The 18,147-nt window shown below is 47.2% G+C and overlaps 1 protein-coding gene across 1 annotated transcript in view; it reads right to left on the minus strand.

Annotated features, from left to right (window-relative positions):
* Positions 1–18,147, minus strand: part of LOC147014968 (deoxyribonuclease gamma-like) — a 41,224-nt gene that overhangs the window by 10,190 nt on the left and 12,887 nt on the right. The window contains exons 2-4 of the mRNA XM_085849231.1: positions 15,893–15,990; positions 14,602–14,688; positions 496–608 (exon numbers count right to left, since the gene is read on the minus strand). Coding sequence (XP_085705357.1) covers positions 496–608; positions 14,602–14,688; positions 15,893–15,990 — 298 coding nt within the window. The remainder of the gene's footprint in view (positions 1–495; positions 609–14,601; positions 14,689–15,892; positions 15,991–18,147) is intronic.

The following is an 18,147-nucleotide window of genomic DNA, read 5'->3' on the forward strand; positions in this document are numbered from 1 at the left end:
ATTCCAAGATCTCTATTTACATCAGATGGCTCCCTTCAAGTCTGCCTGAACAAATTTAAGCTGATGGCGATCTTGGAAGCTCACACACAAAAGGACAATGAACCAAGGCATCTCAACACTGATCTCGAAACAATCACAGACAGTGGGGAAGAGCGAGACACCGATTATATGGTGTCCTCATTCTGGGATCTCAAAATGTATTATATTGAACTCGTATAAAAACATGGAACCCGACTTGCTTCCAATGTTCCATAACATATCAACACATTTAATACAATAAACATTAGATTTATCATAAAATTCCCATGGGCATACACAAGGCCCTGGACCAATGGGGGTGTTATGGAACAATCAAACCAACTCATGAACAATCATCACACAATAATAAATCACATTCCAAATCTGTAATGAAGTGTAATGAAATATTAGTAAATATTGTTTTGTACCGATGAAAGAGCATTGTGTAAACTAAAATGTGAAAGTTTTTAATATTACTGGTGTTATTGGCCTGAAACCTCACGAAGAATGACTCTGGATGAAAGATATTATATCCACTTAATTTTGGACCCTGTTCCGTGGAATCATATTTCATCTCCACCAAGTCTGATCTGCAAACAAACAAAACCAGTAACTAAACTTGCATTGAATCGTGTACAACATGTAATACAAACTTCCTGCTCACATTTCTTACATCAAGCATTTTCAACTTTTATATGTTTGGGTCGACCCCTTCACACATATGGCAAAAACAGAGACCTCTTTCAGGGAGTGATCCCTCCCAGGAAATGAAAACTTCTTTAATACATGGTGTCAGACTCACGGAGAAGTTACAAACAAATCGCACACACACGCACACACACACACACACACACACACACACACACACACACACACACACACACACACACACACACACACACACACACACACACAGACACACACACACACAGACACACACACAAACATACACACACACACACACACAGACACACACACACATACACACACACACACACATCACTTGTTCCAGGATTTTCAGTCATCTGATTGTTCTTCCTGCACATTGAAGTTATAATTGTGGTCACGTGGTATCTGTTGGTCATATTTCCCGGGTCATGTTTCCAGTATAAACTCTCTTGAACTGAACTTGGTTCACCGTAGCACTGATAACCATTTGTGTGCGGACATTTTTCCACTGTGTAATTGTTCTTTCACCGAATGTTTTTCTTTATCTACTTCCGGTAATTTCCCGTGAATCTCATGAACCAGTTTCCTCGTATTTGTTCCTCTGCTCGTCTGTTGAAGAATATTCCCTCAGTGATCTTATCAACTTGGTTCATCATTCTCAACACTTGAAACCTATTGATCTTCTTCTTCCTCTGCTTTGAGGTTGGGGGATATTTGGGGGTTTTGATCTTTTTCCTACACGGTGTGTGCTCCACCTATTGTCGCTCTCGTTCTGCTCATGTTTATATTATGGTAGAGTTGTGTTTATTTATGACGAACTCAACATTTGGATTCTTGTGTCCACAATGTATGACATCACAGTTTGAGTGACGGTTGTGCGTGAACACAGCGTTCTGTTCCATGTGTTCAACACAGACATCCCTCAGTATGTTTGCCATGAACTTGCCTGCCACACAACTCAAGTTGACACCATGCTAATTGCCTTGTTCATTCCTGTTTCCTTTCTTTTTGATCATCACTCCGTCAGCTTTCCTCCAGCCTGATGGAACTGTTGTTTTGAGAAGGGATTTCTGCTCTCTTAAACAGAAGGATGTACACACGTCATTCAGAATGTTGGAATGGATCTGATCTGATCCTGCGAACCTGTGTGGTTTTTAAGTGATTGTTATTATTTTATAAATTGGTAAAATATGATGATGGTTGTGAAGGAGAACGAAATAGAAATTAAAGAGACATTGTCCACCAAAAATATTAAAATTCCAATTGAGATTCAAGTTTGTTTCATTCTGAATTATCTTCAAGTTTTGAAGGTTTATCCTTTCTCTTCATCACAAATCGATGAATCCTGAAGTTGTTGATCCCTTGATAAGTGCAGGAAAAAAAGGGAAAGGATGTGATGAGAATCCAGCGAGGAAGGATGTCGGTAAGAAACGATGGACGTCGTGGGAATATATATTATTGTGTACCTTATCGAGGCTTGTATGAGAGCGAGCACACAACACACAACAAGGGGGGCATGAGACATGAGGGGCGGGAGTGGGAAGGACAACACAGTGGGGAACAGAGACATCAGGAAATCTGTGGAATGGGGCGGGGAACACGGGGCATACAAGATGGACATTACAGGGAATTTCAGTAAGGAAAGCAGGGAATTTGATGCAGGTGGGTTTGGGGTGGACTAACGGGGGTACAAAAGATAGAGGTGTTGGATGGGGGACAACAAGGGGTTGTGGTGAAAAGCTGTTTTGAATGCCTGGAGGGAAAAATGGGATTGAACAGTGAGGGAGTTTGTTCCAAAGGTGGGAAAAAGAGGAATAAAAGATTGAAGGTGAGTAGTGTTTTGTGATTTTGGTAGTTTTACTAGAAGGGGGTTGTTGGCGGACCTTGAGCGCCCTGTGGAAACATAGTAGGGACAAATCACAGACACAACAGGGAGGGGGGGTGGGGGGCAAGACCGGAGAGGAGATTGCAGAAGACAAAAAGACCACTGACATGCCTGTGGTGAGAGAGAGAGAGAGGCCCAAAGACTCAGCCTCTTCATGGGAGATACCAATGATCCGAAATGCCTTGGTTTCCACAGCGTGAAGCCGACAAACGTGGGAGGCAGGAGCACCAACCCAGAGGGGAGAGCAGTACTCCATCAGGCTGCGGACAAAAGCTTTGTAAGTGGTCAGTAGCTCAGGTGGGCCGAGGAAGGACTTTGCACGATGGAGGATTCCCAGTGACTGGCTTTGACTGGCTTTGAAAGCCAGGTTGGAAATGTGGCTTTCCCAGGAAAGACCATGGCACATAGTGAGACCCAGAAGCTTGAAAGAAAAGACTTCTTCAAGAGGATTGTTGAGAAAGTGGATTGGGGGGGGGTCCAAAGGGTCCTTTCAGAGAGACATAGTGAGAGTGTGAGATTTGTCAGGATTGAAAGACACGTTCCACGTGTTGGACCAGTTTGTGATTTTACCCAGATCCGCAGTGAGCGAAGAAGCTGCTGCACGCCGGTCTGAGGGATGACCGATGGTATGGCAGAGGGTAGAGTCATCAGGTCAGGTCAGGTCAGGTATGGGAGAATGTGCCAGAGCAGCGCGTCACTGCGTCCACTTTCCGCCAGTTGGTACTCCAGGGGCCTCCGTCTGGCCACCCTCCAGGCAGATGCCTGGCCCATCCCCATTACCTTGAGATGACGATCAGCCTGCTGAAACCACGAGGCATGTGGTCAGCCCATTGGCCTCCTCCACTCACGAGACTCCCTCACTGAGATAATCTGGTGAGCAGGATCAGCGTTAGGAAAATGAGGCACATGTCCATACAGCCACAGCTGATGCTCACGGACTATGCAGGTAACAAATCTCATTTGAGTCTCTCTCAGCAACCACTCCTTGGACACAAAATCCAACTAGCGATAACCAAGGATTCTCCAAAGAGACCTGGCACCAAAGGAATTAAGTCTCCATCTCAGATCCTTGGTCAGAATCCAAGTCTCGCATCCATAGAGCAAGACTGGAAGCACCAAGGACCTGAAGACTCGGACTTTCGTCCTCCCGCACAGGTACCGACAGTGACACACCCCATTATCCAGTGAATCCATGACTCCCCAGGCCCGACCCAGATGTCTATTGACCTCTAACTCACAGTCAGCAGAGACATGAATATCACTGCCAAGGTAAGTGAATCTCACCACGACCTCAATATCCTCACCACAAACACGTACAGACAGGACAGCAGCATCCAAGATGTCATTGAGAACCTGGATCTTAGTTTTGACCCAGGAAACCCGTAATCCCAGTGGCTCCCTCTCCTCATTCAGCACCTCGAGGGCCCCCAAAAGGATATCTAAAGTCTCCACAAAGATGACTGCATCATCTGCGAAATCAAGGTCAGAGATCTTGACATTCCCAAATGATGCAACGCAGCTTGATCTCTCTGATATCCTCCCTGGAATCCAGCCCATAGAAGTGCTGAACAGTGTGGGGGCCAGTACGCACTCCTGACAAACTCCATTAACAACTGGGAATAAGTCAGAGATGGTACCACCCTATCTCACAGCACTCTCAGTACCAGAGTAGAGTTCAGACATCAGATCGTTCAGTTTGGGTGGCACCCCATGAAGACCAAGAATCCTCCAGAGGGTATCGCAATTCACTGAATCAAATGATTTACAGAGATCAACAAAGTCTGCTAGCAGCAAGAGTCGTCAGGAAAGAGATAAAGAGGATTTTCCAGAGAGTCGGAGAGATCGTTGATGAAAACCAGAAAAAGGACAGGGCCCATAACCCTGCCTTGAGGAACTCCAGCCTGGACAGGAAGAGGGGATGAAAGAACTCCAGTTTGGGCCACACGTTGACTGCAACAGTAGAGGAAGTCTGCAAGCCATCAGTGTAGATTGGCTTGGATACCATCGCAAGAGAGTTTGGGGAGCAGGACAGGGTGCCAGACCTTGTGAAAAGCACGTGATATGCCTGGAGATATGGCTCTGATTTCATGTCTGACATTGAGGACCTCAATCCATTGTTGGTAGAGCAGAAGCAGCATATCCAGGATAGAGTGATCTGGTCTGAAACCAAATTGATTGGACATCAGGCCATTGGGGAGTAGGAAGGATTTAATGTCTGAACCGATGAAGGATTCCATAGCCTTGCTGATGATTGGGAGAAGGCTGATTGGTCTGCAGTTACAGGGATCTGTTTTTGCACATTTTTTATGTGGGACAGTAAAGTTTGCTGATTTCCAAGCTGATGGCAGATGACCTTAAACAAATGAGAGGGTGAATAGAACAGAGAGATGGTGAGCAAGCACAGAGTACCAGGTTTTTAGGACACGTGGGCTGATGCCATCTGGACCTGTTGCAGAATGTGAGTCGAGGTTTGACAGCAACTCTCCACCTTGTCAGGAGAAAAGGACACAGAGACCAGGGACAGTTGCATGTGACTTGGTAAAAGCCCGGTCACACCTTGACGTTTTAGCCAGCGATGGCAACGTATTAAAATGTATGTAAAACGCTGGCTGACGTTGAACTTTTGATGTTTTTTTTTAAGATTCGGACGTATTCATAACGAGTTGGTCGTATGCATAACATATTAGTAATGGACACAGAACGTTTCGTTGTGTTATTGATAACTTATACCAACGAATGCTGAACCTGTTGTCGGCCTACACAACCGATGCCCAACGATAGTCTAACTTCGGCATAGCGCGTTGCACGCATCGCCGACGATGTCGTGACGTAGCCAATTAAAAGGCTGACGCACAACGATTCGAATCATAACTGCCGTAGAAATGGAAGTGTCAACATCGCGGTCACACCTTGGCGATTTTGCCAGCGTATGCCGACCTAAGAAAAATGTGTCTAAAACCTTGGGGCACGTCAAATACGGTATGAGTAAGTTTGGTATATGTGAGTACAACGCTAAAGGCCCGGTCACACCTTGACGTTTTAGCCAACGTATGCCGATTTTTGAATTTTTTTTCTAAAACGCTGGCACACGTTGAATACGTTATGGGTAAGTTTTGATAACATTGAGAGCACGCTGAAAAAACACTGCCATACGTCGTTGTACGTTGGCTTTAAACGTTGTACTTTTTGGTTGTCCTCAAATTTTTTCATGCTTGAAATTTCACGACGTGTGCCGGCGTATGACTTACACGTTCCGCTCCGCTGGCCACAAGTTGTATGCACGGTCTGCGATCGTTGACAGACGTCAACACATGCTACTTGTAAGTTAATCATAAGTTGAGACACGCCGAGGTAATGTTTAGCGTACCCGAAACTTATTTCTAACCTATGATTAACGTGTTGTTGGCACGTTACGCGATCGTTGCCACACATCGACAGACGTTACATTTAAGTTACTCATAGGCTGAAAGACGTCGGTATAATGGATCGTCCTTGCGTCAGCGTCCACGGCCACGGCCAGGACACTTATTTGCAGCATTCTTCAAACTTTTCTTCGGCATGATGAGGATGTTCACACTTCGATGTCTAGCTTGGCTATGATTCCAATTGTCCATCGGCAGCGTCTATTTAAAATAGTCGAGTTTGAGCGTTTTAACACATTCAGAAGAAACGCTTCAAATTTCCAAACCCCAGCGTCAAAAAACAAAGGCGAGTGACAGCAATTTAAATCGTTCATTGTAAACAATGAAAATAGTTGAGTGGTACCGTTTAAAAGTCGTTGAGTGTAAAAAAAATCCAATTGTTGAGCGCAAGCATCTACTTTCAAGAGTGGAGATGCAGCCATTTAAATCGTTGAGTTTATCATTTAAATCGTTAAACGCAAGGATGATCCATCATAACCCACACCCTCCCCCTCACACTCACCTACTACTGCCAACACGAACAAACTACTACTAATACTAATACTAATACTAATACTGATACTGATACTGTTACTGCTGACATGGACATCGACTCAAAAAGGAACTCGAAAACACTGTTGGGTTCCCCTTTTATGAGCAGCATTTTTATATACCAATTCCCAAAACTGCTGGGAACACGTCTTTATATGGCAGTTGTAAGTTAGAAACACGTTAATTTATTTTTTTTTGTCGACCGGAAGACGTCATTGGAATACGTCTACATACGTCGATGTGTGTTGGGACTACGTAAAGAATTGGTTCAAAGCACGTCAAACATAAGTTAGAAATAAGTTTCGCGTAAAAAAGACATTACCGCGACGTGTTTCGACTTATGAGTAGCTTATAAGTAGCCTTTGTGGACGTGTGTAAGCGTCCACATATCGTGTGTAAAACTTATCCCCATCGCATGCGGAACGTGTGTCATACGCCGAGTACGTCGTAAAATTTTGAACATGTTTAAAATTTCTTGACGTACTCTACTTACTACTACGTACTTACTACTGATATAAGTGGAAACACGTCGCAGTAATGTCTTTTTTACGCGAAACTTATTTCTAACTTATGTTTGACGTGCTTTGAACCAATTCTTTACGTAGTCCCAACACACATCGACGTATGTAGACGTATTCCAATGACGTCTTCCGGTCGACAAAAAAAAAATGAACGTGTTTCTAGGTTACAACTGCCATATAAAGACGTGTTCCCAGCGGTTTTGGGAATTGGTATATAAAAATGCTGCTCATAAAAGGGGAACCCAACAGTGTTTTCGAGTTCCTTTTTGAGTCGATGTCCATGTCAGCAGTATCAGTATCAGTATCAGTATCAGTATCAGTATTAGTATTAGTATTAGTAGTAGTTTGTTCATGTTGGCAGTAGTAGGTGAGTGTGAGGGGGAGGGTGTGGGTTTTGATGGATCCTCCTTGCGTCCGCGTGTCCACGTGTTGGTTCATAGGCTGCCACTCAACGATTTAAATGGCTGCATCTCCACTATTGAAAGTAAACGCTTGCACTCAACAATTGGATTTTTTTTACACGCAACGACTTTTAAACGGTACCACTCAGCCATTTTCATTGTTTACAATGAACGATTTAAATTGCTGTCACTCGCCTTTGTTTTTTGACGCTGGCGCTTGGAAATTTTAATCATTTCTATTGAACGTGTTAAATCGCTCAAACCCCATTATTGAAAGTAGACGCTTGCGCTCAACAATTGGATTTTTTTTACACTCAACGACTTTTAAACGGTACCACTCAAATATTTTCATTGTTTAAAATGAACGATTTAAATTGCTGTCACTCGCCTTTGTTTTTTGACGCTGGCGCTTGGAAATTTTAATCATTTCTATTGAACGTGTTAAATCGCTCGAACCCGATTATTGAAAGTAGACGCTTGCGCTCAACAATTGGATTTTTTTTACACTCAACGACTTTTAAACGGTACCACTCAAATATTTTCATTGTTTACAATGAACGATTTAAATTGCTGTCACTCGCCTTTGTTTTTTGACGCTGAGGTTTTGAAATTTGAAGCGTTTCTTCTGAACGTGTTAAAACGCTCAAACTCGACTATTTTAAATAGACGCTGCCGATGGACAATTGGAATCATAGCCAAGCTAGACATCGAAGTGTGAACATCCTCGTCATGCCGAAGAAAAGTTTGAAGAATGCTGAAAATAAGTGTCCTGGCCGTGGCCGTGGACGCTGACGCAAGGACGATCCATTATACCTGTGCTGTGTCACGTGACGTGACTTATACGGACACATGGCGCCGGAGAAGTCTTTGCAGCTCGCTCGATTCCAGTTCGATCGCCTCTCGAAAGGGGCAGAGGAACGCGTCTCTGAGTTTGTGGCGCAGATTAAGCGTGCTTCCGTGGCCTGCAAGTTCACGGCGGGGGAGCGGCCAGCTCGGCTCAGAGATCGTTTTATTGCTGGTTTACAAGATGCGAAAATGGTTTCAGCGGTTTTACGGCTGAAGGATGAAGCCATTACATTCCACTCGGCAGTCACCACGGCTACGGCAGTCGAGCAGACTCGCGGGGATGTTCGAGCCATCACCGGCCACGCGGGGTCGCGAGCACCCCGGGACGCGCGCACGACCTTCGATGCGGGTCGAACGTCGCCACGCGGCCGCGCATGCAGCGGGGTGACCCCGCGGACATGCTTGGGATGTGGAGGTCGACACCTGCGCCGTGCGTGCCCGTGTAAAGGCAACGTGTGTTTGAATTGTCACAAGGTGGGTCATTTGGCGCGTGTGTGCCGTGGGGCGTCGGCCACCGTTAAGGTCATGGACGGCGATGTGCGAGGTGACTCGAGGCAGAACCAGCGGCCGTTGTTGAGCCTGTTTTCAATTGGCCCGGCGACGGCGCGCCCGATGACGGTGGAAGTCGAAGTGAACGAAACGCTGATCACGTTCCAGGTCGATACGGGAGCAGCGGTGTCGCTCATCGGCGAACAGACCGCGCGTAGACTCAACGGCTTGAAGCTTATCAGGTCAAACCTCATGCTGTTCACGTACACCCGCGAGAAGATAACGCCAGTCGGGATGGCAGACGTGTCTGTGCGGTACCAAGGCCAGGTCGCCACGCTTCGGGTGTACGTCGTGCGGGGGAGGGGACCGTCTCTCCTCGGCCGAGATTGGCTGGCCGCATCAGGCTAGACTGGGCCGCAATTCACCTTGTGCAACCCGTGCCGAGCCAGTGGGAGGATCAGTTGGAGGAGATTCTTCAAAGACATCAAGGGTTGTTTAGCGGCGACCTTGGAAAGCTCAAGGGCATGGAGGCGAAGCTCTTCTTGAAGGAGGGGGTGGTTCCTCGGTTTTGTAAACCACGTCCTGTGCCATATGCCCTGCGGGACAAGGTCAAGGGTGAACTGGATAGGCTGGAGGCCTGTGGAGTGATCGAACGGGTGTCGTGCTCGGATTGGGCCACCCCGGTTGTCACGGTGCTGAAACGGAATGGAGACGTCCGATTGTGCGGGGACTTCAAATCCACGGTTAACCCGGGGCTCAGCGTGGAGCAATATCCATTGCCGTCAATCGATGAAATATATGCGCGATTGGCGGGGAGTCAATACTTCACGAAGCTAGACCTGCGTGATGCATATTTTCACCTGCCGATTGATCCCGGGAGTAGCGAGCTTTTAACAATCAACACATGTCAAGGACTCTATCGATATACCCGACTCTGTTTTGGGATTGCTTCGGCCCCAGCTTTGTGGCAGAAAGCCATGGATCAGGTTTGCATTGGCCTGCCCGCTCAGACCTACCTGGACGATGTGCTCATTGCGGGGAAAACGGCGGACGAGCATCTTGCGAACATTGCCCAAGTGCTGACAAAGCTATAAGCGTGCGGCCTGCGCTTAAACAGGGACAAGTGCGCGTTCTTCAAGCAGCGCTTGGAATACCTCGGGCACATCATCACGCCGGAGGGGCTTTTGAAAGGTCCTCGGAAGGTGGAGGCGATTCAGCGCATGCCACCGCCTCGCGACAAGACGCAGCTGCCCTCGTTCATTGGCATGGCCCAGTATTACCAAAGGTTCATGCGCGGGCTCAGCTCACAACTTGCGCCGTTAACGCGGTTGCTCAAGAAGGACGAGCGCTGGGCTTGGGGGCCTGCACACCAGGCGTCGTTCGACCGCGTCAAGCGGCTGCTCACAGAGGATACGGTCCTCGTGCACTACGAGCCTGCGCGTCCGCTCCTATTGGCATGCGACAGCTCTGCATATGGTATCGGGGCAGTGCTCTCCCACAGGATGGACGATGGTTCCGAGCGGCCTGTTTGTTTTGCATCCCAGACCCTGTACACAGCAGAGCACGGATATGCCCAGATTGAGCGTGAGGCTCTCAGCCTCGTCTGGGGTGTGCGGAGGTTTCATCAATATCTGCTGGGGCGGCATTTCACTTTGCAGACGGATCACAAACCGCTTCAATTCATCCTGAGACCCGAACGCAGGGTGCCGGTGGTAGCAGCCATGCGAATACAGCGGTGGTGTCTGTTTCTGGGTGCTTACGATTATGATATTCAGTTCCGAAGCACCGAGAAGCATGCTAACTGCAACGGGCTCTCACGCTTGCCGTGTGCGGAGGGTCCAGCTGCGTCTGAGTTGGGCGACCGGGTCGATGTGTTTGCGCTGGACCAGGTCCAAAGCGGGCCGGTCACGGCCAGGCAGGTCGCGGTGGAATCGGCTCGTGATCCGGTGCTTGCCCGTGTCGTCCAGGCGATTTCTACGGGGAATTGGAGTGATCTGCCTTCGACACCGGCATTTCAACCTTTCACGTCACGCGCGGCGGAGCTGTCGTTGGTCCAGCGGTGCGTAATGTGGGGAATGAGGACCGTGATTCCACCGAGGTTCAGGCAGCGGTGTTTGGAAGAACTGCATGTCAGTCACCTAGGCATCGTGAAGACCAAGAGTCTTGCTCGTAGCCTGTTGTGGTGGCCGGGGTTGGACAAAGACATTGGGCAGTTGGTTAAGCGTTGCGCCGCGTGCCAGACAGATGCTGATAACCCGCGTCGAGCTTCGGGTCTCTGGCCTGTGCCAGACCGAGCTTGGCAGAGGGTCCATGTAGATTTTGCGGGACCGGTTAATGGCAAGATGTTTTTGATTGTGATTGATGCATTCTCTAAATGGCCGAAGGTTGTAGTAATGCAGCATACTTCAGCAAACCTTACAGTAGAGAAGCTGCGGACGATCTTTGCTAATAAAGGGTTGCCGGAGATCCTGGTCTCTGATAATGGTCCGCAGTTCATCGAGGGTGTATTTGATGAGTTTATGCCCCAGAATGGTATTTGACATCTAAGGTCCGCACCGTATCACCCTGAGACGAATGGCCAAGCTGAGTCGTTTGTCAAGATGTTGAAGCGGGCTTTGCGCAGGGGGGGTGTTGCACCTGTGCAGACGGTGGTCAATGTCTTTTTGCTCCATTACAGGAACGCAGTTCATCCTGTCACGGGTGATTCGCCTGCCATTCGTCTCTATGGACGGGCTTTGCGGTCCAGGCTGGATTTGCTACGACCTGGAGGGTCGGGTAGTGGGGCGATGTCGCGTCCGACGCGGCTGCGCAGCTTCGAGGTGGGGCAGCGGGTAATGGTGCGCGATTATTTCCACGGTTCCAAATGGGTGCCGGCGGTGGTCTCTGTGGTGCTGGGGCCGGCGAATTGTATGGTGCGGACTGATGGTGGGGATGTGTGGAAGCGGCACGTGGACCAGATGCATGATCGCTGTTCAGCGTCACCCCCCCCCCACACCTCCCCGAGCCGAACGGTGCGGGACCCCCACCGGTAGGGTCGCCGGCACCTGACGTTGTATCGCCGGGGCTGGCTGGGCCGGCGCCAAGGGGGGCTTCGCCTGATGCCATCCTACCCGGGGACGTCGAGCAGGCTGGGCAGTCGGGGGTAGCTGGTGTTGCGGAAAGTGCGAGTCCGGCGAGGGTGCCGCCTCGGCCGAGCCGGGAGGCGTCTGAGCCTGGGCTGTCCGGTGGCGCTGCCTGTCCGAGGCGGGTCAGGGTGCGGCCGCGGTACTTGGAGGATTATGAGTGTTGATGGGTTCCGATGGTCATGTTGTGATTATCCGTTCATTATGTGACGGGTCATTTTACGAGGGGAGGAGTGTGCTGTGTCATGTGATTGGGTTTTTGTATATCATTCCTCGCCCGCTAGGGGTGGGAAGAGTGTGCTTCTGGTCGCGCAATAAAGCGGAGTAGATGGTGGCCCGCGTGCTTCTTGCGTCCCGCTGCACCTAGTACACTCTAATACCGACGTCTTTCAGCCTATGAGTAACTTAAAAGTAACGTCTGTCGATGTGTGGCAACGATCGCGTAACGTGCCAACAACACGTTCATCATAGGTTAGAAATAAGTTTCGGGTACGCTAAACATTACCTCGGCGTGTCTCAACTTATGATTAACTTACAAGTAGCATGTGTTGACGTCTGTCAACGATCGCAGACCGTGCATACAACTTGTGGCCAGCGTAGCGGAACGTGTGAGTCATACACCGGCATACGTCGTGAAATTTCAAGCATGAAAAAATTTGAGGACAACCAAAAAGTACAACGTTTAAAGCCAGCGTACAACGGCATATGGCAGTGTTTTTCAGCGTGCTCTCAATGTTATCAAAACTTACCCATAACGTATTCAACGTGTGCCAGCGTTTTAGAAAAAAAATTCAAAAATCGCCATACGTTGGCTAAAACGTCAAGGTGTGACCGGGCCTTAAGGTTGGTACAGAAAGTGATGGGTTTTGGACACAAGATTTCAATGCAAACACCGAGTTTAGGCATTCAGCCGTTCTCACTTACGGTATCAGCAGTGGGGCCAATTGAGGTAAGGGAGGGGATGGAGGGGGAACACACACCTGAAACTGATTTGATTAGTTGCCTCCAGGATTTGGAGGAGGGAGAGCGGTTTGAGAGTTCAGACTTGAGCTTGGAAAGATGTTGTTTTCTGGCTCTCATGAGGGTAGATACACACTTGCTCCAAGCTTTATGGAAGGAACTGAGATTACCCTTAGTTGGGTTTGCTTTCCATGAGGCAAAGGGAAGTTGTTTCAGGAGAACTGCCTCGCCAAAAGCTGCAGTGAACCATGGGACGGAGGAAGGGTAGGACAACTGAAGACGAGAGGGGATAAATCTGTGCATGAGGGAGAGCAAGTTTCTTCGAAAGAATTCCCAGGATGAGTTGATGTTGGAGAAAGTAGTGACGGGAGACCAGTCTTGAAGTTTGATGGCTTCTTAGAGACCCTGCCAGTCAGCTTGAGTGAAATGTCAGACTCAACTGCACTGAGGTGGTTCTCTGATAACAGCCAGAGAGATGTCCACTTTGACAAGGACGTGGTCAGAAGAACCGATTGGAGCGGAGAAAGAACAGCCAATATTTTCAGGGAAATTTGTCAAAATCAGATCCAGAAGAGATGGAATACAATTGGTTGATATCCGGGTAAGGAAGTTGACCAGTGCCAATGAGTCGCATAAAGCTTTTGCTGAAGTGCCATGACAGGTGAGAGAGGTACCCACACCTTGCAAACTGGCATGATGACAATTGAAGTCACCACATATGAGGTCGAATTGAGAACAGTCTGTGGAAATAGAACAAGACAAGTGAATTATTATACATTGAAGAGCACCACACATGTGAAAGAGGCAGATGAGGCATTATAAGAAACCGTTATTATTATTATTATTATTATTATTATTATTATTATTATTATTATTATTATTATTATTGGAGAGTTTTCATCAGATTAGGAAATGGAATGTTTGTAGAAAAAACCGTGGAGGTGAATAGTGAATGGGGAGAATCACGTGGTTATGGGAGGTGTATCGTCAAAAGTGAATTTATTTATTTCAAATAAGGATTGCGTTACGTTTGGAAAAGGGAAGGTTGAGGTAAAATCGTGGAGGTGTGTGGTGAATTTGTAACGGTAAACGCAGAGTGAAGCTGCTGGGTCGATGAAACGTATCAGGAAGAGTGGAGAGCGACACATGATTACAGGAGGTGTATATATAGAAAGGATACAAGGAAGATTATTAATTTTTGATGTATTTTTGAAGAATAGGTAAGATTCGCGAATGGAAGGTTGGCGGAAGAAATCGTGAAGGTAAAGGCTTGTGTGGGTCAGCGCAAGTAGAATAAAGAAGGTGTGCCTGCAGGATTAAGAAGAAGAAGAGGAAGAAGCAGAAGGATCGGAACTCGTGGGTATGCAAGGAGAAAGGGAGATTATTTGGGGGGGGGGATTTAAGACAAGACACAGAGTGTTTTGTTGAGAGGGATGGGGGACGTTGGAAAGTGGGGAAGATAGGAATTGCAGATAATAGGGAGAGAATACAAATAAAAACGATTGTACACCAAGGGGGAAGGATGGGTAGGAATGGAGTTGTAAGTGAAAAATCCCATTTTTATAAATATTATGTGAACTTGGACACGAAAGAAATGTTTATAATTCACTTTTTGCATCTCATTCTCAAATCATCTTGGTACAACAAATGTCATGTGTGGATGTTTATAGAAGGGAATACAATTGATCTCACACCCCTCTACGTAATGATCCTTCTCAAGATCATTGGATGACGCACCGGTAGATGAACGCAAACACTCTCTTCCAGGATGCTTTCATCTTTTCTTCACTCATAATGTAGTTGTAGGTGTTTTCAGGGAACTCCCTAGGGGAGATGCTCCAGTTAATAAGTTCCAGTAAAACCGGTGTCAGGAAGCTGGATTTCAATGTAAATGTTCTTTTGATAATTCCATGTACTTTTATGAACATCCCTTTCAAAATAACATGAGATAAATATAATAATTATAAAGGTCCAACAACGTGAAGATATACAATGAAAAACAAACAAACAAAGTTAATGAAAAATGTGATGTAATAAAGAGCAGATCATGAACCATGCTTTAAACAGAGCGTCGGTGATGCCGAAGTAGTTTACATGGTTCAGGTTACAATCATCGACGGGTCACCACTCTGACAGGGAGTCAGGACAGGAATTTGGAATTTGGCCAATGTGCCGGAGATCGCTCGCCAACTCTTCACGAAGTACACCGTGGGATCAATAATGTCCAAAAACTAATGCTGGAAGATGGGACGTCACACACACACGCACGCGCACACACACACACACACACACACACACACACACACACACACACACACACACACACACACACACACACACACACACAAACCCTGCCTGTGAAACTCCACCCTGACAAACGATAGCTCTGCTGAGATTCAAACCAAGACGAGATACCTTTGAGGTAAGTCTGCACACCTACAGACCATGCTGCCAGCCCATGAGATAAAGGTGTAAGCAATTAAAATAGTAGATTCTTAAATATAAACTAAATGATCCATTAGTTTTACATGATCAACCGTCACAAAGTATTCCGATTCAGTCTCCAGATCTCTCTCAAAATGGTTCATTCTGGGAAGTCTATTATTTCCCCTTTCACTCTTGTCAATCTCTACTCTCTTATTTCCTGGCTTGCTGATGATGTACTCAAACACAAAACATGGTTCATGATGGAACCCTTCGAGAACCTTCATAATTCCAGAAATAAACTCGAACAACCTCTGCCACTGTCAGAATGTTGCAGAGAAATGTGTGAGTGAACTGTAAAACTACATTTGAATAATTTCCTTCGAATTCTCAGAATTGTTTTCAGCTTAATCCAAACACTGTCATAAATATTTGATCTACAGCTTCATCATACCCTTCCAAATGTTTATTTATTTAACAAGGACGTGGTAAGAGAAATGTCAAAGAGAAAAGTTCAAACTTCAGCACAAGGTCTTGTTCATGCTCATTGCCACTGACAGGCTTCGTTAAAATGTAGATTTTGTAAATTATGAAGTTGCCAAACCTGTTCAGGAGGTCGACCACAATTGCTGCTCGATTCACGTCTCCTTCCGAAGGAGGTTTTGTTCCGATGAAGAGGAGAATATCACAACGTGTGAAAATCTAAAGAGAACAAACAAAAGATCACTGACTATGAGCTGCACATGAAAGAGAAATGAAAGACAAACACGACTTTTTTTTTTTTGTATACCTTGGTCGAGGCTCGTATGAGAGCTAACACACAACTCACAGCAAGGAGGCATGAGACAAGAGGGGCGGGAGTGGAAGGGACAAAACAGTGGGGAACAGACACATTAGGTGAACTGTGGAAGGGAGAGGGATGGGGATGGGACGGGGAACATGGCGAAGAGAAGATGGACATTTCAGGGACTTTCAGGAAGGAAAGCAGGAGAAATGAAGGAAGAGGGCTTGGGTGGATTATCGGGGGTAGAAAAGATCGAGGATTTGGATGGGGGAAGATAAGAGGTGGTGGTGAACAGCTGTTTTGAAAGCCTGGAGGGAAGAATGGGAAAGAATAGAGTGAGGAAGTTTATTCCAAAGGCGGGAAAAAAGAGGAATGAAAGAGTGAAGATGAGCAGTGATTCGTGATTTTGGTAGTTTTACCAGAAGGGGGTTGTTGGCGGACCTTGAGCGCCCTGTGGAAATGTGGTGGGGACAAATCGCAGAGAGAGCAGGGGGGGCAAGGCTGGAGAGGAGTCGGTAGAAGACAGAAAGACCACCGACCAACCTGCGGTGATTGAGTGAGAGGCCCAAAGACTCAGCTTCATTGCGGGAGATGCCGATGATCTTAAATGCCCTGGTTTCGACAGCGTGAAGCCGAGAAAGGTGGGAGGCAGGAGCATCAGCCCAGAGGAGAGAGCAGTACTCCATCAGGCTATGGACAAAAGCTTTGTAAGTGGTCAGGAGCTCAAGAGGGCCGAGGAAGGACTTAGCACGATGGAGGATTCCCAGTCGGCGACTGGCTTTTGAGGCGAGGTTGGAAATGTGACTTTCCCAGGAAAGGTCATGGCAGATAGTGAGACCGAGAAGCTTGAAAGAAAAGACTTCTTCCAGAAGATTGTTGAGAAAGTGGATGGGGGGGGGTTTGTAAACGGTCCTTTCGAAGAGACAAAGTGAGAGTGTGAGATTTGTCTGGATTGAAAGACATGTTCCACGTGTTGGACCAGTTTGTGATTTTATCCAGATCTGCAGTGAGTGAAGAAGCTGCTGCTTGCCGGTCTGAGGGATGACAGATGGTACGGAAGAGGGTGGAGTCGTCGGCAAAGAGAAATAGAGGATTTTCCAGAGAGTCCGAGAGATCATTGATGAAAACCAGAAAAAGAACAGGGCCCAGAACGCTACCTTGAGGAACTCCAGCCTGCACAGGAAGAGGGGATGAAAGATCTCCATTTAGGGCCACACGTTGACTGCGACAGGAGAGGAAGTCTGCGAGCCATGAGTGGAGATGGCCTTGAATACCATGGGAAGAGAGTTCGGTGAGTAGGGCAGGGTGCCAGACTGTGTCAAAAGCACGTGATATGTCCAGGGATACGGCTCGGATTTCCTGTCTGGCATTGAGGACCTCCATCCATTGATGGGAGAGCAGAAGCAGCATATCCAGGGTAGAGTGACCTGGTCTGAAACCAAATTGATGATTGGAAATCAAGCCATTGGAGAAGAGGAAGGATTTCATATCTGAGGTAATGATGGATTCCATCACCTTGCTGATGATTGGGAGAAGGCTGATTGGTCTGTAGTTATAGGGATCTGTTTTTGCACCTTTTTTATGCAGGGCAATGATGTTAGCAGATTTCCAAGCAGATGGCAGATGACCTTGGGCAAATGAGAGGGTGAATAAAACAGAGAGAGGGTGAGCAAGAGCAGAAGAGCAGGCTTTGAGGACACGTGGGCTGATGCCGTCTGGACCGGTTGCAGAATCTGACTCGAGGTTTGAAAGCAAGCTCTCCACCTTGTCAGGAGAAAAGGATACAGAGTCCAGGGACAGTTGGGTGCGACTGGGTAAAGTGGGTAGAGATAGTGATGGGTTTAGGACACAAGATTTAGCTGCAAACACCGAGTTTCGACATTCAGCTTTATCACGTGTGGAATCAGCAGTGCGGCCATTTGAGGTGAGGGAGGGGATGGAGGTGGACATACACCAGAAACAGATTTGATTAAACGCCACCAGGATTTTGAGGAGGGAGAGAGGTTTGAGAGTTCAGACTTGAGATGAGAAAGATGTTGTTTTCTGGCTCTCCTGAGGGTAGACACACACTTGTT

This window comes from Eptatretus burgeri, chromosome 12 (assembly GCF_056783735.1).
Source record: "Eptatretus burgeri isolate ZD-2024b chromosome 12, Ebu_testis_v1, whole genome shotgun sequence".
Taxonomy (NCBI): Eukaryota; Metazoa; Chordata; class Myxini; order Myxiniformes; family Myxinidae; genus Eptatretus; species Eptatretus burgeri.